Source organism: Schistocerca serialis, chromosome 4, assembly GCF_023864345.2.
Source record: "Schistocerca serialis cubense isolate TAMUIC-IGC-003099 chromosome 4, iqSchSeri2.2, whole genome shotgun sequence".
Classification (NCBI taxonomy): Eukaryota; Metazoa; Arthropoda; class Insecta; order Orthoptera; family Acrididae; genus Schistocerca; species Schistocerca serialis.
Window position 1 is genome coordinate 777,763,324 of NC_064641.1, and position 18,021 is coordinate 777,781,344.

The following is an 18,021-nucleotide window of genomic DNA, read 5'->3' on the forward strand; positions in this document are numbered from 1 at the left end:
TTTTTTCTTCATTGTTACTATTTAGTGAAAATGTATGGGGCTTGATAAAATGTATTATATTAAGTAATAATATTAAAATATGAAAAATTGTGTAGTATAGTTTAAAATATGTATTATATCTCAAAATCTTTAAATCATGTAATTTAAAACTTTGAAATAGGGGTTCTTTCAATGTAATGCATAGAAGTTTTAGTTTTTCTTATAACTACATATGAAGGAACAGAATATGTAATTACATAAAATCCACACCCTAGTCATCAACTTAATTACTACACACAATACGGAAGTCTTCTGTGTTGCAGGTAACATAAAATTTGCTGTTCACAATAAATACATTTACATTTTAATGTCACAAGGCAGTTTATAGTTACAAAAACACATAAGTAGGTAGGATTCATTTATTTAATGTTGCCCTAGACCTTATGATAAGAGAGAACCCTGAATAATTTAGAATTTACCAAATTGTAACTCAGATGAATTGTCATAAAATAATTAGGAGTGAGTCACAAGAATGTGGAATGTGCAGTATCTTCCTACCTACAGAATGAAGTATAAACATTATCATGTTTTAAGTGGCTACAAGGAGACACGATATTGTAATACTACAAGACAGTCGCTAGAGAAATTTTTAGGTAACTCTGACATAAAATGATAACCTAATGGTAGATAGTTTCTTTTTTTTGTTGTATTTAAAAGGTGTGCTCTCAATGTCCAAGATTATAATCTGTGTAATGTAAGTCGGCTTAAAGAACTGCAAAAGCAGTGTTACAGTCAAATTAGAGTTATGTTTCCTATGTACTTATACTGTCTCTTTACTTCTGAATAGTATCAATGCTGATTTGAGTCTGTATTTCAGAAACTGTGTCAGACAGCAAAAACGAAATTCTGGCTGTTTTTGGTTCAAAACTAGAAGTTAGTTGCCAAGCTAACGTAATTCTTGCATATTGTTGGATGCGCCATCCCAGTGGATCCCAGATAGTGCCTGAGCAGGATGATGATTTACTTTCAGTGGGAAAATGCAAAATATCTGTTGAAACTACTAATTATTCTGACTCTGGTATCTGGGAGTGTCATATGGGAGGCACATATTCTGCTGGTGATGAGATTATCATCTCAAGATCTGTTTTCATTTCAGGTAAATACTGTAATATATCATATTATACTAACAAAAATTTTAATTTATTTTAGAGAGAAACTGCAGTGCTGTTCCATAATGAAAATTATATTTCATGTGCATTTCTGATCTGTGTAGACTCTATATGCTTATATTTGAATAATTTAGAAGACCTCAATAGCTATTTATACTATCGCACTTTACACTATGACATGGTATGGATGAATTATGTTTTTGTGTGATTCAGTGTGGTAACTTTAAGTACAAGAAAGCAGAAGAGCAGAGTGTTCAATAGATTACTTAATCTGCTGTCTAGACATCTTCACTATGAAATGAGAACTTTTTCATGATAATCTCCTGAAACCACTGCACTTTTATATTCACAATTGCAGTTGTAAGTCTTTTAAAAGTTTCCTACATATATGCTGTTACTTGAAAACTGTTTTGTTTGATTTGATTTTGTCTCTCAGATGGTTGAGGGATATGCAGGTGTGGAAACTGCCACATAGCCTGACTCTCACTTTTATGTAGTTTTTCACTATAACGAATAGGACTTACTCTTTCATCCATGCAGTAAAAATCATGAACCATGTTCAGTAGTCATTAGCAATATGGAACTTGAAAACAATATAAAGAATTTGTGTTGCAACTGTAATTAATCTTCTACATTTGTATTATGGAGGGATTAAATGACTCCCTGAGAATTGTTGTTTGAAGTAAAAGGAAAGTACTGCAATATTTTTCAAAAACATGTTCTAACATACCAACTTATCTATAGCCAATTATACAGCTGCAACCACTATAAAACAATTACATTTGCAAGTAATGTTACAGTAGGTATTTGTATTGACTTTTAGTAAATAGTTATGTGGTAAATTCAACATGTTGAAGGTTGATAAGAAATTGCTCAGATTTAAACTATGGAATGAAACAATATTTTTTATGTCACATATTTATGTACTGACTTATCATTTAAAACAGTGACAAAATTTCACATGCCCTTTTGAAGAATGATTAATATTTGTTGCAAACAAATCTGCCAAATAACTGATACAAATTGACAACTTCTTAACAACTAATCAATGACTAATCTAGCAACTGACTGACTGACTCCACACTGGCCTTAATGAATAACAATTAAGGATAAGGCCTTTTTATTATTACAATTTTAATGAGTCTTCATTTCCAATGAAGCATTAAATAATTCTTGAATTTTAAGTTTATAACATACTCTTCACAAACAATAATTGTTTTTGAAATGTGCAAATTTCAACTATATAAATTCAATATTTTAGTTTCCTACATGTTCCAATGTATGAATGTTACTGATTTATTAATTTACATGAAGAAATATCTTTAAAATCAGATTAAAGGTTTTTAATGGTCTAAATATTTACATTTTGAATGTTTGACAATGATATTTTACATTGTTTTCTAGAAACTCTGTTTGCAAAGCCTTTTTATTTTATGCAGAAATAGTGTTACATTAATAAATTTCTGTCTTCCTGGATTAGAAATTATTGAACTGACAGAAGAAATACATATATACGCAAAATTTTAACTTGTACAGATTCATAACTTCGTATAAGAAATAAGGTGATAAAATTTATTTTATATAGGTCATTAAATTATTTCAAATGTTTTTGGATAATGATTAAATGTGTACCAGAAAGAAATATAATCATAAATACAAAATAATATAATGAATATAATACAGGGAAAGATTCCACATGGGAAAAAACAAAGATGATGTAACTTACCAAACGAAAGCGTTGGTATGTTGATAGAGACACAAACAAACACAAACACACACATACAAAATTCAAGCTTTCGCAACCCATGGTTGCTTCATCAGGAAAGAGGGAAGGAGAAGGTAAGGAGTCATTCCAATCCCGGGAGCAGAAAGACTTACCTTAGGGGGAGGACAGGTATACACACACGCGCGCACACACACAGTCTGTACTGTATATGTGTGGATGGATATGTGTGTGCGAGTGTATACTTGTCCTTTTTTCCCCCTAAGGTAAGTCTTTCCGCTCCCGGATTGGAATGACTCCTTACCCTCTCCCTTAAAACCCACATCCTTTCGTCTTTCCCTCTCCTTCCCTCTTTCCTGATGAAGCAACCGTGGGTTGCGAAAGCTTGAATTTTGTGTGTGTGTGTGTGTGTTTGTGTTTGTTTGTGTCTCTATCAACATACCAATGCTTTCGTTTGGTAAGTCACATCATCTTTGTTTTTATAAATAACATAATGAAATTTACAGTGTATCACATACTTCACTAGAAGCACATATTCCTATGTGAGTTGGGAATCATTTATTTCATTAATTAGCTGCCCCAATAGGTCAGTAACAACTCAGTATCAAGTACTGTTACTTTGGTCAAAGTAGATAATATGGACTTGTAAAGCATCACAGGAAAATGAAATTTATTGACCACATCAAAAACATAAAAAATTTAATACAAGAAACATTGTTTTCTGGTGCAGAAATACATAATAAATAAACAGGATTAATTCATCAGATCTCTGGCAAATGTGACCCTGAACCTTTTCGTAACCATGTCTCTTTCCATTCTGGAAGTCAACTTCAGCCAATGATGGACACAGGCATAGCAGGCCCAGAGTTTCTTAGCTGTGTGCTGGTAAGTGCAGCCAGTCTCATACTACCATGAATTCTGAATATGCATCAACAAACACCACAGGGGATAACAGAGGGACATTGTGAGTGTTTTGGGGAGTGGGAGCTTTGGCTTAACTCCTTTGATTGCGAGGATGTTACACCATCTATAGAAAAACTTCAGTCTCAGGGTATCATACATGCTGTTGGGATGGATGGTTGTTCAGGCAAAAGAATAGTTAGTGGGAATCTGCCATGCCTGCTTGGAAGCTTACAAACACAAAATTATATCTCTCAGTGGGATTGGTGGACCATTAGAGATCACCAACACCCAAACTACTAAGAAGGCTGAACACAATAGTCCCTCTGGAAATCCTTTAGGAAAACTGGACTGTCATCATTATAACAGAGCACAACAGTGCCAGAAAATCTTTATTATGATAGAAGCAGAGGAGGTGTCTTTTGAGGAAGTATCTCCCTTCTATATAACTAAACGTCGTAAAGTATTTCTGGAAGTATAAAGACAATCTAACACCATTGCTACAGAATGTTTCTGGTTGAAACTTCTACATCTCAAACAAGTAAACACACTTCTGAGTTCATCAACATGCTGTAGCAATTGAGAAACATAATACTCTCAACTTTAGTAATGGCTTCATAAATTGTGGAGACATCATGGACATGGTCATGGACATGGACACTGCTGAAGTCCAAAAATAATAGGGAATGGAAACCAAAAAAGAAGTAGTAAACATAACAGGGAGAATGAATGGTGAGCTGGAGAATGCAGCTTTCATCCTAACTTTCAATCTGCCTATCCCCCTTGAGTCGATGAAGTCTGGATTTATTTGACTGAAGATAAGATCTTATGTGCCCAATCTTGTATGGTGTTATAAATGTCAAAGATACTTCCCCTCTACAGAAGAATGTAGTGGTAAGATATCACATGGAATATGAGGGAAATGTGCCTACAAAGTAAGAGCATCACATTCAGAGGCACATTTCTGTGTAAACTCTCAGTAATCACCCTACTTGGAACAGGAATAGCGTGGCATTTTTAAAAGAAAAGAAATTTCAAATTAAAGTGACCAATAAAATTTTTTATACAGATGCAGGAAAGAATATAAGGTCATCCAGCCTCCTGTTTTCTTGACTTTCTTTGCTGCCACACAAACAAAGGCAACAGATATTGACACAAACATCTGCACATGTAAATTTACAAGCAAATATACCGACACTCCTAAGTCTGCAGCTATTTCTAAACTAGTTTCAGCAAAGGTCACTACCAAACTGATTAGACAACCTGCAGCCATAAGTGAGAAGCACAGAGCAGTTACATCTTTTCTAAATAGCTTGCAGTTCTACAACAAAAGACAAAAAAACCTGTCATGAAATCATGCGATAAGAGGTGGTCAGCATTAACTAATTAATCTTACACTGAAGTGAGACTGAATACACACACTGATGAAGTGGAAGGTCATCCTACTTACAACATGTGTCACCAAAGAATGTGAATGGTTCAGGAATATATGTGGAATAAGTAAAGATAGTATAGGCCCTTGTGCCAACACATACAAGAAACGCAGTTCAAGCCTTCAAAGAACCATGTATTTAAAGGTTACATCATCAACAGGAAGGATGATATTAGTGAGTGAGAGGACAAAGGATGAAGTGGCAGTATTTATCCATAAGACATTCCATTCTGTACTTGTTTTCCCCATTGCCCACCTTCAATTAGTAACAGCTAATGTTTGGACACCATTATCTGCTGCTGGTATTTTCCAACTCATGAACACATGGATAATGAATCCCTTGAAGGTGTCATCTACAAACTGCCCCGCCCTTCCTCCTTGGAAATGCCAGTGCCTATCACATGCTATGCTATGCGTCTCTACATCCACTTGTCCCAGGGTGCAAGCAGTGGAAAGGTTCATCTTGTCGAGTAATGTCTACTTCCTCAATACAAGGAAAGCATGTCCTTTGGCAAGCAGTGGAAGTCTTGGATTCTAATGAACATTTTCCTGCCTGAATAAACCTGCTAGGTACATAAACACTTGTCACCTAAATGGATGTCAAACAGAAGCATCTGGATGCTTTACCATAACCTGTCTGTATTCCAGCATCAAGGATATTGTAGAACATGTTAATATCATCATCAACAGAGCGACTGATGTGTCAGTCCCAATGTTACCTGTTATGCCTGGTAGACAACCAGTATTATGATGGGGCAAGGAGTGCCATTTAGCAGCCAATTGGCAGCACTGCAAATGTTCTATTATAATCCATCTGTTAGTGATCTAGTAGCCTTTCATATTTCTCTGGAAAAAGCTTGGTGCATTATCATAGAGAGCAAAAATCAGATATTTCCTAGATTTTCACAATATGTTAACTGTTTCGTAGCATCAGTAAAAATGTATGAGCCAATCATAAGGAGCAATGGGAAAGGTAATTCATGCACAGCAATGCCCTAAGCACTAAACCAGAAGCTGTAGAATAGAGAATGGCAAAATACTTTGAACAAATGGCATCTATTGCCAGTCAAGATGTTGCATTCAAATTCTGATGGGAGTAAACTGGGAGTGCATGATTATAATTTAGCTCCAATGACATTGAAGAGTACAACAACCTAGCGTGTATGGGCAAATAAAAGCATGTACTATCTGTAGCTCACAATACAACATCAGGGAGAGATGAAATGCACTATGATATGTCAAAAATTTTGAATAGGGATCAAAGAATCTCAACTCATGCTTTTAACAGAGTATAGTTTAAGAGACAATATCTTTATTCATGGAGGGAAGCAATCATTACCCTCCCCCCAAAACCTGGGAAAGATAATGCACCAACCCATATAGTTATCACAGTGTAGTACATACCTGTTATGTAGAGAAGACACTGGTACTAACGATTAAGAGCTCAGTAGTACAAACTGAAGAAGCCAGAAAAATTTCAGTCACCTTCATTGTAGTTTCTATCAGTACCTTTCTACACACAAAAACCTAATACTCCTGGATGTGGTGATACAAAATGCATTTTCTGTGTGGGCAGCAAGTGCTATGATTATTTTTTACATTGAAATTACCTGTGAAACAATGTGACAATATTACAAAAAGGGTACTTGCTACTCACCATATAGCAGAGGTGCTGGGTTGTTGATAGTCACAATGAAAAGACTATCAGAAAGTGAGCTTTCAGCCAACGAGGCCTTCATCAGAAATAAACAATATATACATACACACTCATGCAAACACAGTTCACTTATACATGAACACAGTCTCTGGCTGTTGGGGCCAGACCGCAAGCAGAAGTGTATGATGAGAGAAGCAACGGTGTGTGTGGTCGGGTGGGGGGAAGGAGGGTGAGGGGGACAGGTGTTACGGAGATTGTTTGGGCAGGGATGGGCAGGGGATAGCAGGGTGTAGGGGTGGAGGACAATAAAGTGGTGTTTCCTCATCCCTTCCACACTGGTATTCTGGTGGCCCCTGATCCTATACAGTATCCTTGCCCATCCTTACACAACCACTGCTCCCAACCCCTTGCCTCATAGCTCCTATCCCTGTAACAGACTTAGATACAAGACCTGTTCCATACATCCTCCCACCACCCCTACTCCAATCTGGTCAAAGCATCACCTATCCCATCAAAGGCAGGGATACCTGTGAAACCAACCATGTGATCTACAAGCTAAGCTGCAACCACTTTGCTGCACTCTGTGTGGGCATGATGAAGAACAAGCAGTCTCCAGAATGAGATTCTCACTCTGCAGCGGAGTGTGCACTGATATGAAACTTTCTGGCAGATTAAAACTGTGTGCTGGACTGAGACTCGAACACGGAACCTCTGCCTTTCGCGGGCAAGTGCTCTACCATCTGAGCTACCCAAGCACAACTCATGCACCATCCTAACAGCTTTACTTTTGGCATTACCTCGTCTCCTACCTTCCAAACTTTACAGAAGCTCTCCTGCAAACCTTTCAGAACTAGCACTCCTGTTAGAAAGAGCAAAAATCTCATTCTGGAAACATCCCTGAGGCTGTGGCTAAGCCATGTCTCCACAATATCCTTTCTTTCAGGAGTGTTAGTTCTGCAAGGTTTGCAGGACAGCTTCTGTAAGGTTTGGAAGGTAGGAGACGAGGTACTGGCAGAAGTAAAGCTGTGAGGATGGGGCATGAGTCGTGCTTGGGTAGCTCAGATGGTAGAGCACTTGCCCACGAAAGGCAAAGGTCCCAAGTTCAAGTCTTGGTCCAGCACACAGTTTTAATCTGCCAGGAAGTTTCAACAAGCAGTCTGCCTGAATGGTCACTGACAAGCTGTGGCCAAGAAACAGCTGGACCACCCTGTTGCTGAACATGCTGCCCAATACAACATTCTTTATTTCAATGATTGCTTCCCAGCCTGTGCTGTCTGGATCCTCCCCGCTAACACCAGCTATTCTTAACTGTGTAGATGGGCACTCTCCCTGCAATATATCATATGTTCCTATAATCCTCCTGGCCTCAACATTTGTTAGTTATTGTCTTACCCATCCAGCCCCTTCCCTGTTCCCATTCCAGCACTAATTGCCCTCTTTCTACCAAATTTTCTGCTACCCCACTCTCCATCTATCCTCCCAACTGCACATAGCTTCCCTACCCTCTCTTCATCTCATTCCTGTATGCTCCCATAAGCAGAACTTTACTAACCACACACCTACCCTGCTATCACTCTCCCTCCCTGCCCCAGCCTCCTCCTTACTCGTAACACTTGATTGCTCCTCCCATCATCTACTGCTCGCACTTTGGCCCTAACAGCCAGAGACTGTGGTCATGTGTGTGTGTGTGATATGCATTTATGTGAGTGTTTGCATGTAAGTTGTCTATTTCTGATGAATGCCTTATTGCCTGGAACCTCACTCTTGACAGTCTCTCTCTCTCTCTCTTTTTCTGTCTGTGACTCAGGATCTCTGCTGTGAGGTGAGCAGTAACTGTCCTTTTGATAATATTGTTACATTCCATCCTGGATTTTCCATTGTTTGATTTTGCCTATGATACTACTTAGAGATACAGTATCAGCCAAAAAATGTAGGAATGTCACTTCTGGGATTGTCATTCCATTATAGTGAGATCCTACCTTTCAGGGTGGTTTTTCAGGTTCAGTTGGCAATGCACTCTTAGACTGACATACTGAGATTTGTATTCCTTGGGGGAATGTGTTAACTGCTACTCTTTCTGCAACAGCTGATAACAGTATAGTGTCCACAGGCAGAAGCCTAGTCTGCTGCTCTCTTTTTGTTGGTGATTTTTTTCGGTATTTTATTCATCTTCTAGTTATCAGTTTTCAGTTTTTTTCCCCAGAAGAATGTGTATGTGCCTATTGTTATTGTATAAGTCATGTGGTTAATCAAACCAAACTGCAACTGAGAAACACAATTCTTAGTTTCAAGGTATCAGTAAAATTCCTGCGCCTCCTCTTTGGTGCTAAACTCCCTTGGTTGCTACACCTGAAGCATCTCAAGGACAGTGCTTCTATCATTTGTCTACTACATCAAATTATATTACCTCATGATGTGAGAAGTAATGGCTCTGGGGTTGACTTAAGTGCAAAAAATTAATTTTAATAAGTAAGCCAAACAAAATTACTACAAAGTCACAATAGTATCTGTACACCAAAGATCAAATGTGAAAGAACTCATGACATCTGTCACTCACACAGTTATATAACCACAACAGTTGTATCATAGTTTTTCACTGTTATAAAATTCATCACAATTAATGTTGTTATTATATAAGACATTTTCCAAATGATTAATGGAAAATCTCATATAAAGATGTGAAATACTAACAAAGAGATAGAGGGGCTGGCCAGTACTTACCTCAGCTCAGTACTAACACAAAACAGAACAGAAAATTTACATTCCTAGCTTTTGGAACTTTGTTCCTTCATCATGGAGGAGAGAGGGGAGGGGAGAAGAGAGATGAAGGGACAAAGTTCCGAAAGCTAGGAATGTAAATTTTCTGTTCTGTTTTGTATTATCTATTGGCTGTACTGAGCTGAGGTAAGTACTAGCCAGCCCCTCTATCTCTTTGTTAGTATAAGGCATTTTCCATAATTTATCATGCTACATTTTCTTAGCTTGATTCTTTAACTTTAATACACATGTTTTTCCTTCATAAAATGGCTATTATAGATAAAAAAAATTAAATTTAGGTTTTGTTTTGATTACCAGTTTCATTTTATATTGGTAATATTGGGATACAGTTTTCACCCACATCAGTACAGTGATTTAACATCACTGTAAAACTGTCACCAATTTCGGTTTTCCTGTTGAAGTTATATTTTATGAACAATTTTAGAATTTGTCTGACATAAACAATGTAGTCTCACATACTTGTGTATTTTTATTAGATACTACTAATTTGCCAGTTGAGATAACTAACTAAAAAATTAATCAAAATCTAAAATCTTCTAATTAGTAATCAAAAGAGTCAATTGTCTACTGAAAATTATTTGTTAATGCCAAAAAAACAGAGAAGACAAACTATTGATTCAAGAAATACCCACATACCAGGCAGTACACTAATTCTCCATAGTGCATACTATTTTAAAAGTCAGCCAGAGCAGGTGCATTTCAAGTTCTAAAGCTTCTAAATATTTCAGAGTTTTATGTGCATTAGCAGCACATATTAGGAGGAGGGAAGGGGAATGGGGGTGTACACAGATCCTTTTATGCTCAGTTGTGGCAGGACTATGGCCATAGTGTATATGGTTCTGCACTGCCATCCTATCTAAAGATCTTGAACCCCATTCACAATGAGGGCATTAGACAGGCAACAAGAGCCTTCAGAAAAAGCTTCATACATAACCTCTTTGCTGATGCTTGGGAATTGGCTTTAAACATCAACAACAAGTTTGCAAAGACACAACATGGTCAATCAGTCCCCAAGCCTCCAGCCTTTAATCTTCTAGTCTGATTATAACCACAATAAATGTATGTAATTTACAAAAGATTGAGAAGACCAATTAAGATCGGCACAAAGGAACATCTTACAGATCTTAGTGTGATGGACAGGAATGTTTCAACACAAGGTTTGAAGCTAGTATCTACCCCTATTAGTAGGAGAGCAATGCTGTTTTGATATCTAAAAGAATTCAAGACATCTTGTACACCAGATTATATTTTGAAACAAGAATTTGACATGTTTTTAGATGAGCACTATAAGTTAAAGTTTATCTATACTAATGGTTTTAAGCAGGAACAAACTGTCGTTGCTCAGAAGTTTCCTCTGATGTAGAGTCTGCTTATAGACAAATTTGCTGTCTTTAACATAGAGCTCTATACAATCCTAAAGAGTGCAACAGACAGAGTAACTTCCTCATCTGCTCTGATTTCCTAAATGGCCATCTAGATAACATACGTAATTCACTATTTTATCTCTTCCCTTTTAATACATGTTTTAATAAAAACTGGACTTTATATTCTTACATTTTTCTTATATTTATGTTCCACTTTGTGCATGTGTATGTGTTTTAGAACCAATTTCTGTACTTTTACCAAAAATATTTTATATCTTTTACTCACATTCACACTCATTTCTCAGTAAAATCAGCATGCACATTGCTGATGCAGATGTTGTGTGCCATAAACAAAAATTATCATTTTGTTTATCCCAAATTTGGTAAATGAGTTAAAGGCTATGGTTATTGGAAGGCTAACCTGTAAATGCCTGCACAGTCAAATTTGCTATTCACCCCTTTAATTAAATTAACAAGTAGACATTCTTCTCTAATATGCTGTAACATCTATTTGCTAGTATGTGACTATCACTGTCTTTTGTCATGTGGCCTTCCATTTCACATATGTGGTATTGCTTCACTGTATCTACTAATCCATCCAAAAGAATTTGGCCCCACTTCTAATTATTTAATGAATAAGATGGGACACACCCACAATAGTCAATTACATGTCTGGTAAATAGTGCGTGTAGATTCCACTTAAATTTATGGCCCTATTTCTACTATTCACAGATCACAGTTCATACACATTGAAACAATTCATTGCTCTGCTATGATGAGAATTAACAGGTTGATTGATTTTATTGCTTTTGTCACTCTGCTTTCATCCACATTTATTCAATACAAATTTGTTTAAACACTATTGAATTACAGTTTGATGTTGAATTTTTAGTAACACACTTTGTAAATTTTTTTAATCCTACAATAACTGATATTTTAACCTTCATATGACTTTTTGCATATTTCAGTTGACAATTGTATGGTACTAACATGCAATCCAACATTGAACAAACTACTTCTTGCAAACTATAGTTATCAGCTACTACACTCTTCTTGTTACCCATATACATAATGTATTGCTACTGCAGAGTAAACACCTTACAGTATGGTTTCAAGCCCAGCTAATCCGTTTGATTTTGTCTGAGTAATCCTTTCTTTTTGAATAATAGACCTGGCCCAGTCATACAGAAAAGATTAAGTTATAAAATGTTGCCACAGTGTGGAGAAGTGCTGTTTTCCAAAATATTTTCCTTAATACAAGTGCTTATTTTACCATTGACTAGAACTAATGATCTGAGAATAATTCAGGAAAAGTAGGGCAAGATTATTTTAACATCTCCAACAACTTTCACTTTCATCAAAATACATAAAAGGAAGTATTGTTTGCCAGGCAAGTGGTAATGTGCACATTCACATGTGAGCAATTTACTATCAATCAGCACTCCAAAACTCTTCTTTTATTGCTTTCATTGTTTTGACCCGCCACGTTACTCTGTCAACTGCTGACAGAATATACTTGTAACCACCAGAATCTGGTTGGAGCCTACTAATGCCAAATGTATGTACTGCAAGCTACTACCAGAATGTCATAATGGCCAAGTTCCAGGATAGCATACCTGTATGGTAGTACTGACATGCAATGCAGGCATGGTTCCAGCATTTACAGTTGTATTTAATGTCCAGCCAAACAAAGTGCCTGTTACAAGTTTAGCAATGGGATGGATGCCCAGATGAGAAAATTGTGAAGGTTATCAAATACAAGTCCTCTCATCTGAGATGGAACCAGTGGCCTGATTTTCCCTGTGGATATATTGCACCAAACTTGTGTGAGTGAAACAGGGAAGGGACGGCACTCAAACTTCAGCCTTGTTGAGAAGTCCTGTAGTATTTCTTTGAAATGAGCATCCATCTCCTCTGCTGAATCAGGTTCATTATAATTACTACACACTGAAAAAGCATTGATTCTCGAGAGGAAATGTGCCACTGCATTGTAGGCCCCTTGAATATGTTGCACATCTTTTGTATGTTGACTCATATAGTCCAAGGTTGTTGGACCCCATCTACTAATTGCTGGAGTACAGTGCCTATGACTAAGTCACTCATTTCAGTGATGATAGATAATAGGGCATTGGTTATTGGGTGTACTTAAGTCACAGCTTCTTGGAGGAATAGTTTGAGATGTTATTGAAGGCCTTGAGCATTTCCAAAGTCCATATCAGCAGTTTCCTACAATGTTTATTTGTCCCTGCCAGCATGTCTGTTAGCAGTGCTTGTATAGCTGCATCCTGCAGCAGATGCTGCCTATAGAAGTTGATGGTTCCCAAGAACTGCCTTAATTCTTCACACATTTGTGACTGGGGAGAGCTTGAAGCAATGCTGTTTTCTATGCAGTTGGGAAGAGATTCCTCATGCACTAATGTATGCCCTCAGAACATGACTGTGTCCTGGCCCAGTTGGCATTTTTCCGTATTGATTTCCATGCCATGGTGATAAAGCATATCTAATACAGAACACAGGTGTACCTCATGATCTGATGGATTTGATTTTTAAAAAAATGTCATTGAGGTATGAATAAGAAAAAGGAACATCTCTTAAAATTTTATCAGTAAAATGCTGCTTGGTCTGTGTGGCATTTTCGGGTCCATAAGGCATGAAAAGACACTGATACAGTCCAAATGGAGTAATAAAAGATGTCTTAGATATGTCCTCCTCTTGCATGGGGATCTAAAGGTAAGCCCTCCTGTAATCGATTACACTGAAGACACATGCTCCTGCCAAAGCTTAAGAAAAATTCGGAATGTCCAGAATAAAGTACCTGTTTGAAACTGTTTGTGCATTTAGTGAACATAGTCCTTACATATTCTATGAGACCTTCCTTTTTTGACACAAATGTATTGTCTAATGGTCTCACAATCTCTGCATTGAATAACTCATCTGCAATAGTCTTTGCTGTATGGAGTCTACCTGGCACAAGGCACTGAGCCTTATAATGAACAGGGCCCCAGCAATGTAAGGATATGGTGCACTGTCTCATCGTTCACAGTGCACTTGACTAAATGTTTGCACTGCTCAGTAGTGTCACTCATCACATGAGTGAAGGACCCACCCCTCCTTGTAAAAATGATGTTGGCTGACAAGTGTGGCATGTTCCACTACAAAAAGAAACGTAAAATAAAATAGAAAGAATTAAACATTTCAGTTTTTTATTTTTTTAAATGTTCTACATATATTGTAAAACTAAAATATCAGATTTGCGTTTAATCATTTGAAGAACTAGCAAAGGTTTGATTATTTCAAGGCTTTAATGACTGTTTTGTAATTTTACCATAAGTATATTTACCTGACTTCACAATCATCATGCATCCATTCACTTCATGCACAGGCACATGTAGTCATTCTCTGTTTGCTGAAATGGTAAACCCAAAGGAGCTCACAAAAGAAAGAGTAGTTATCATTGCTTAGATGCCTTCCTGTGGTTAACAGGTAACAGCTATGTACGGATCTTACTCAAGTTAATCCATGATGATAAAAAAGCATTCTGACTTACATTAAAATAATCTCACCCAATTATTATAGTTTTAATTGCTGCCAACCTTGGTTTATGTTGCCTAACCTAATAGTTCATTTTCCAACAAATGGAAGAAAGATATACATTTAGGTGCAATAATTGAGGTTCACAATTGAAAAATAATAAACCTGAGGATTTCTTTATGCAGGAACAAGATTATCAGCAGAAGAAAACAGTTTGTTAGTCTCCCCAGGAGTTACAGCTTACATTACATGCCACTCAGTACCTCAGGGCTCAAGTCTTTCTTACTGCAGATTCATACGGCCAGATGGTACAAATATACCTGCAATCCCAGGGGTCATGAAAGAAAAATATATATATTATGGTGATGGACTGGAAAGTGGCATATGTGGTCTGCAGATCAATAATCTGCAGAATGAAGATATTGGTAAATGGACATGTGCAGCAGAATTACAAGACGATAGATCTGAAGCCACTGACGTCATACAAATCAACATTAGTGGTAAGTTACGTGGAAAATTTGATAAAACTTTTGAACCATAGTACTCAGTGATTCTTTAGCTATATGTCATATGATTTAATTTTCAGAGACATCTGTTGTTTCTGTGAGCATTATAGTTGTAGCTGTAGCAGTCAGTCTAATTGTGGCATCTGCTGGGGCTATATGGTGTGTAAAAAGACATTACAAGCGTTCTAAACAGCCTGTGCCTCCCATTGTTTTCTCAGAACTTAAAGAGTCTGTCTCACAAGTAAGTAACATCATTCAGAATTTTCATATATAACAAGTAGAACCCCCTCAAAATTATGTTATAGAGTACTCATTTCTCTGCATCATTTTCTCATGCTAACTTTTATCAAAAGTAATATCATAGTGAAGCTGTTGCAAAGCTTCCTGACAGATAAAAATAATGTGTGGGGCAAAATTCAAAGCTGTTCCCTTATTTTTCATACCTTTCTAGCATTCAGGGTCATCTTATTATTTTGTTAAACCTGTGAAGTTCCTCGAGAAAATATTGTTTACTCTTAATATTGTGTGTACAGTAATTTATAAAGGACCTTGTGGGTTTGAAAATCACTTGAGCTCATGTTCTATCTCTACTCATCCCATGCTTAATGTTATATTAAATGATATCAATTACAGAAAATCTGACACAGTTAAACCCATTTAAAACTGTCTGCTACTTACAATACTGTTATATGGAGTTTTTTCCATGATGTAGTGTTATAGACAGTTAACAAAACCCACAGATTTTATACTTGTGTGAGGAACATACACTAGAACCCATAAAGATTAGAGTTGAAAATTCTTAAATTCAGAGCATTTTGTTTGTGCCTTGATCATTATTCAGATTCAGATTCAGTGCTTCATTTTTCTTTGGCTGGGGGTTACTGGTATCTAGCTCTTCATCTGTAGCAAAAGTGCTGAAATGATTTTTTTCTGATTGTAAGTTGAAAATGTATTTTTGTCATATCTTGGTATACTTTTCCTATTCAATAATAAATGACATGCTGCTCAGTCAAGGAAGCAATATTAACTGTTTAATTATTTTGAATTTTGCTGCTAAGTTTGTGGGAACAGCATTCTCATATATTGCAAGTGCCACCAGGTGCCCTTCAAGGCATTGTTTGATATGCTAGCCATATCTGAGAGTCTACATGGCACACCTCTCATTAAAAGTAGTCATCATTGCTGTATATGTTTATTGATGTTAAGAGAGCAGTGCGGAGGGAAAGCTGTTGAAAAATCAAAACTCTTTTACTATCAGTATTACAAAACATTTCAGAAATTCACATGTGAACACCATACTATACATCGCAACTGGACACACAATCCAAATTCATTTTGCTTACATATATAATGTTTTCTTTTGCTTATTCCTCTGAGTGCAATCAACATGGCTCTTTGCAGAGTGATTTTCTTTACAAGATGATAAAAGAGACCTTGAATAGTGTATTCTTAAAAGTAAAAATTTTGGCTTCTATGTTTTCTTCCCTAAAATGTGACAAATTAGGGTCAAGCAGGCTCATCCACTGATAGATTAGATTAATACTAGTTCCATGGATCATGAATACGATATTTCGTAATGATGTGGAACGAGTCAAATTTTCCAATACATGACATAATTAGGTTAGTTTAATAACATACTTAAGTTAATATAACAACTTTATTTTTTTGTGTTTTTTTATTTTTATTTTTTTATTTATTTATTTTTTTTTTTTTTAATATTTTTTTCTTAATTTATATCTAAAAATTCCTCTATGGAGTAGAAGGAGTTGTCATTCAGAAATTCTTTTAATTTCTTCTTAAATACAGTTTTACCTGTATATATTCTGTAAATAACGTTTTTTCTGCAAATAGATCTGGTGTCTTGTAAATACTTGCTTGCCTTTAAGCCAAGTATATGAGTATGTGCTTTCACCTTTAGTCTTTTGTTATATATTTTCTTGCTAGTCATGCATGGTGCAGAAACTTAAGTTTAAAGACATTTAATTTGTTCATTGTATATCTGCTGTTGAGAAGTCCATAACTGATTATAAGAACTAACAAAATATGGATAATATGAGATACATAAGCAGTACCAGTCAAATAGTCTTTTTTAGTAACCGTGCAATATAACAAATTTTCCTTTGTTAGTTTTTGTCTATTTATAAGTCTATGTTCAACCAAAAAATTAGATGTCACAAGTAATGTAGTATGGAATTAATACTGCCTTTCTTTTTCAGTCTGATACAGGCTCATATTTATCCAGTGACAGCAGTTCACAAAGTGAAACACCTCACAGAATGAGTTTGATACACATTTAATTCAGTGAGTTAGCACATAACTACAGCTTTGTCATGCTGTCTAAATTTTGTACTGAATACCTCGATTCCTGTTAAGGATATTATTATTATTATTGTTATTGTCAATATTATTATCATCATCATCATCATCATGATTACTAATCATTGGTCATCCCACATCCAGTGCTGGGTAAAGGTCTTTTCTAGACTTTTTCATGTATTACAGCCTTCAGCATTATTATTATGCAATTGTTGCTGTATCCAAGTTAACAGTGTTTATATTTTTCTTAAAAATGTGTGCTGCTTGTCTTTAAAAAATTGTGGCTCCAAATTGAACCAAATCATAACATCTTCATTATTTATATATTTATTTAGTTTATATATAAGAAATGTATATAATAAGAGAGTTTAAGCTTAAACATGTGTATGTACTGTAATTGTAGGATTGAATATCATGTCACAGTATTATGTGCAAAAACACCACAAATATACTTGCATTTTATGGTGAAAATATGTGAAAATTATTGAATCTAGAAGTAATTTTAGTACTGTACATTGATCCTCATAACAAGTAATTTTTGTTTTCAGTCCTTGTAAATAAGAAAAGAAAAGAACAATAAAAGTAACTGCTTTTCAAATTATATTATTTGCGAGCTACTTATATACCGTTGCTTGTGCAACCATGTCTGGGGTCATTCCTCATATT

General features: G+C 36.0%; 1 protein-coding gene across 1 annotated transcript in view; it reads left to right on the forward strand.

The window, feature by feature from the left end:
• Positions 1-17,575, forward strand: part of LOC126474943 (uncharacterized) — a 102,991-nt gene extending 85,416 nt beyond the window's left edge. Inside the window, exons 6-9 of the mRNA XM_050102462.1 lie at positions 857-1,135; positions 14,719-15,033; positions 15,120-15,280; positions 17,256-17,575. Of these exons, the coding sequence (XP_049958419.1) occupies positions 857-1,135; positions 14,719-15,033; positions 15,120-15,280; positions 17,256-17,336 (836 nt within the window). The 3' untranslated portion in view covers positions 17,337-17,575. The remainder of the gene's footprint in view (positions 1-856; positions 1,136-14,718; positions 15,034-15,119; positions 15,281-17,255) is intronic.
• The last annotated feature ends 446 nt before the right edge of the window (positions 17,576-18,021 follow it).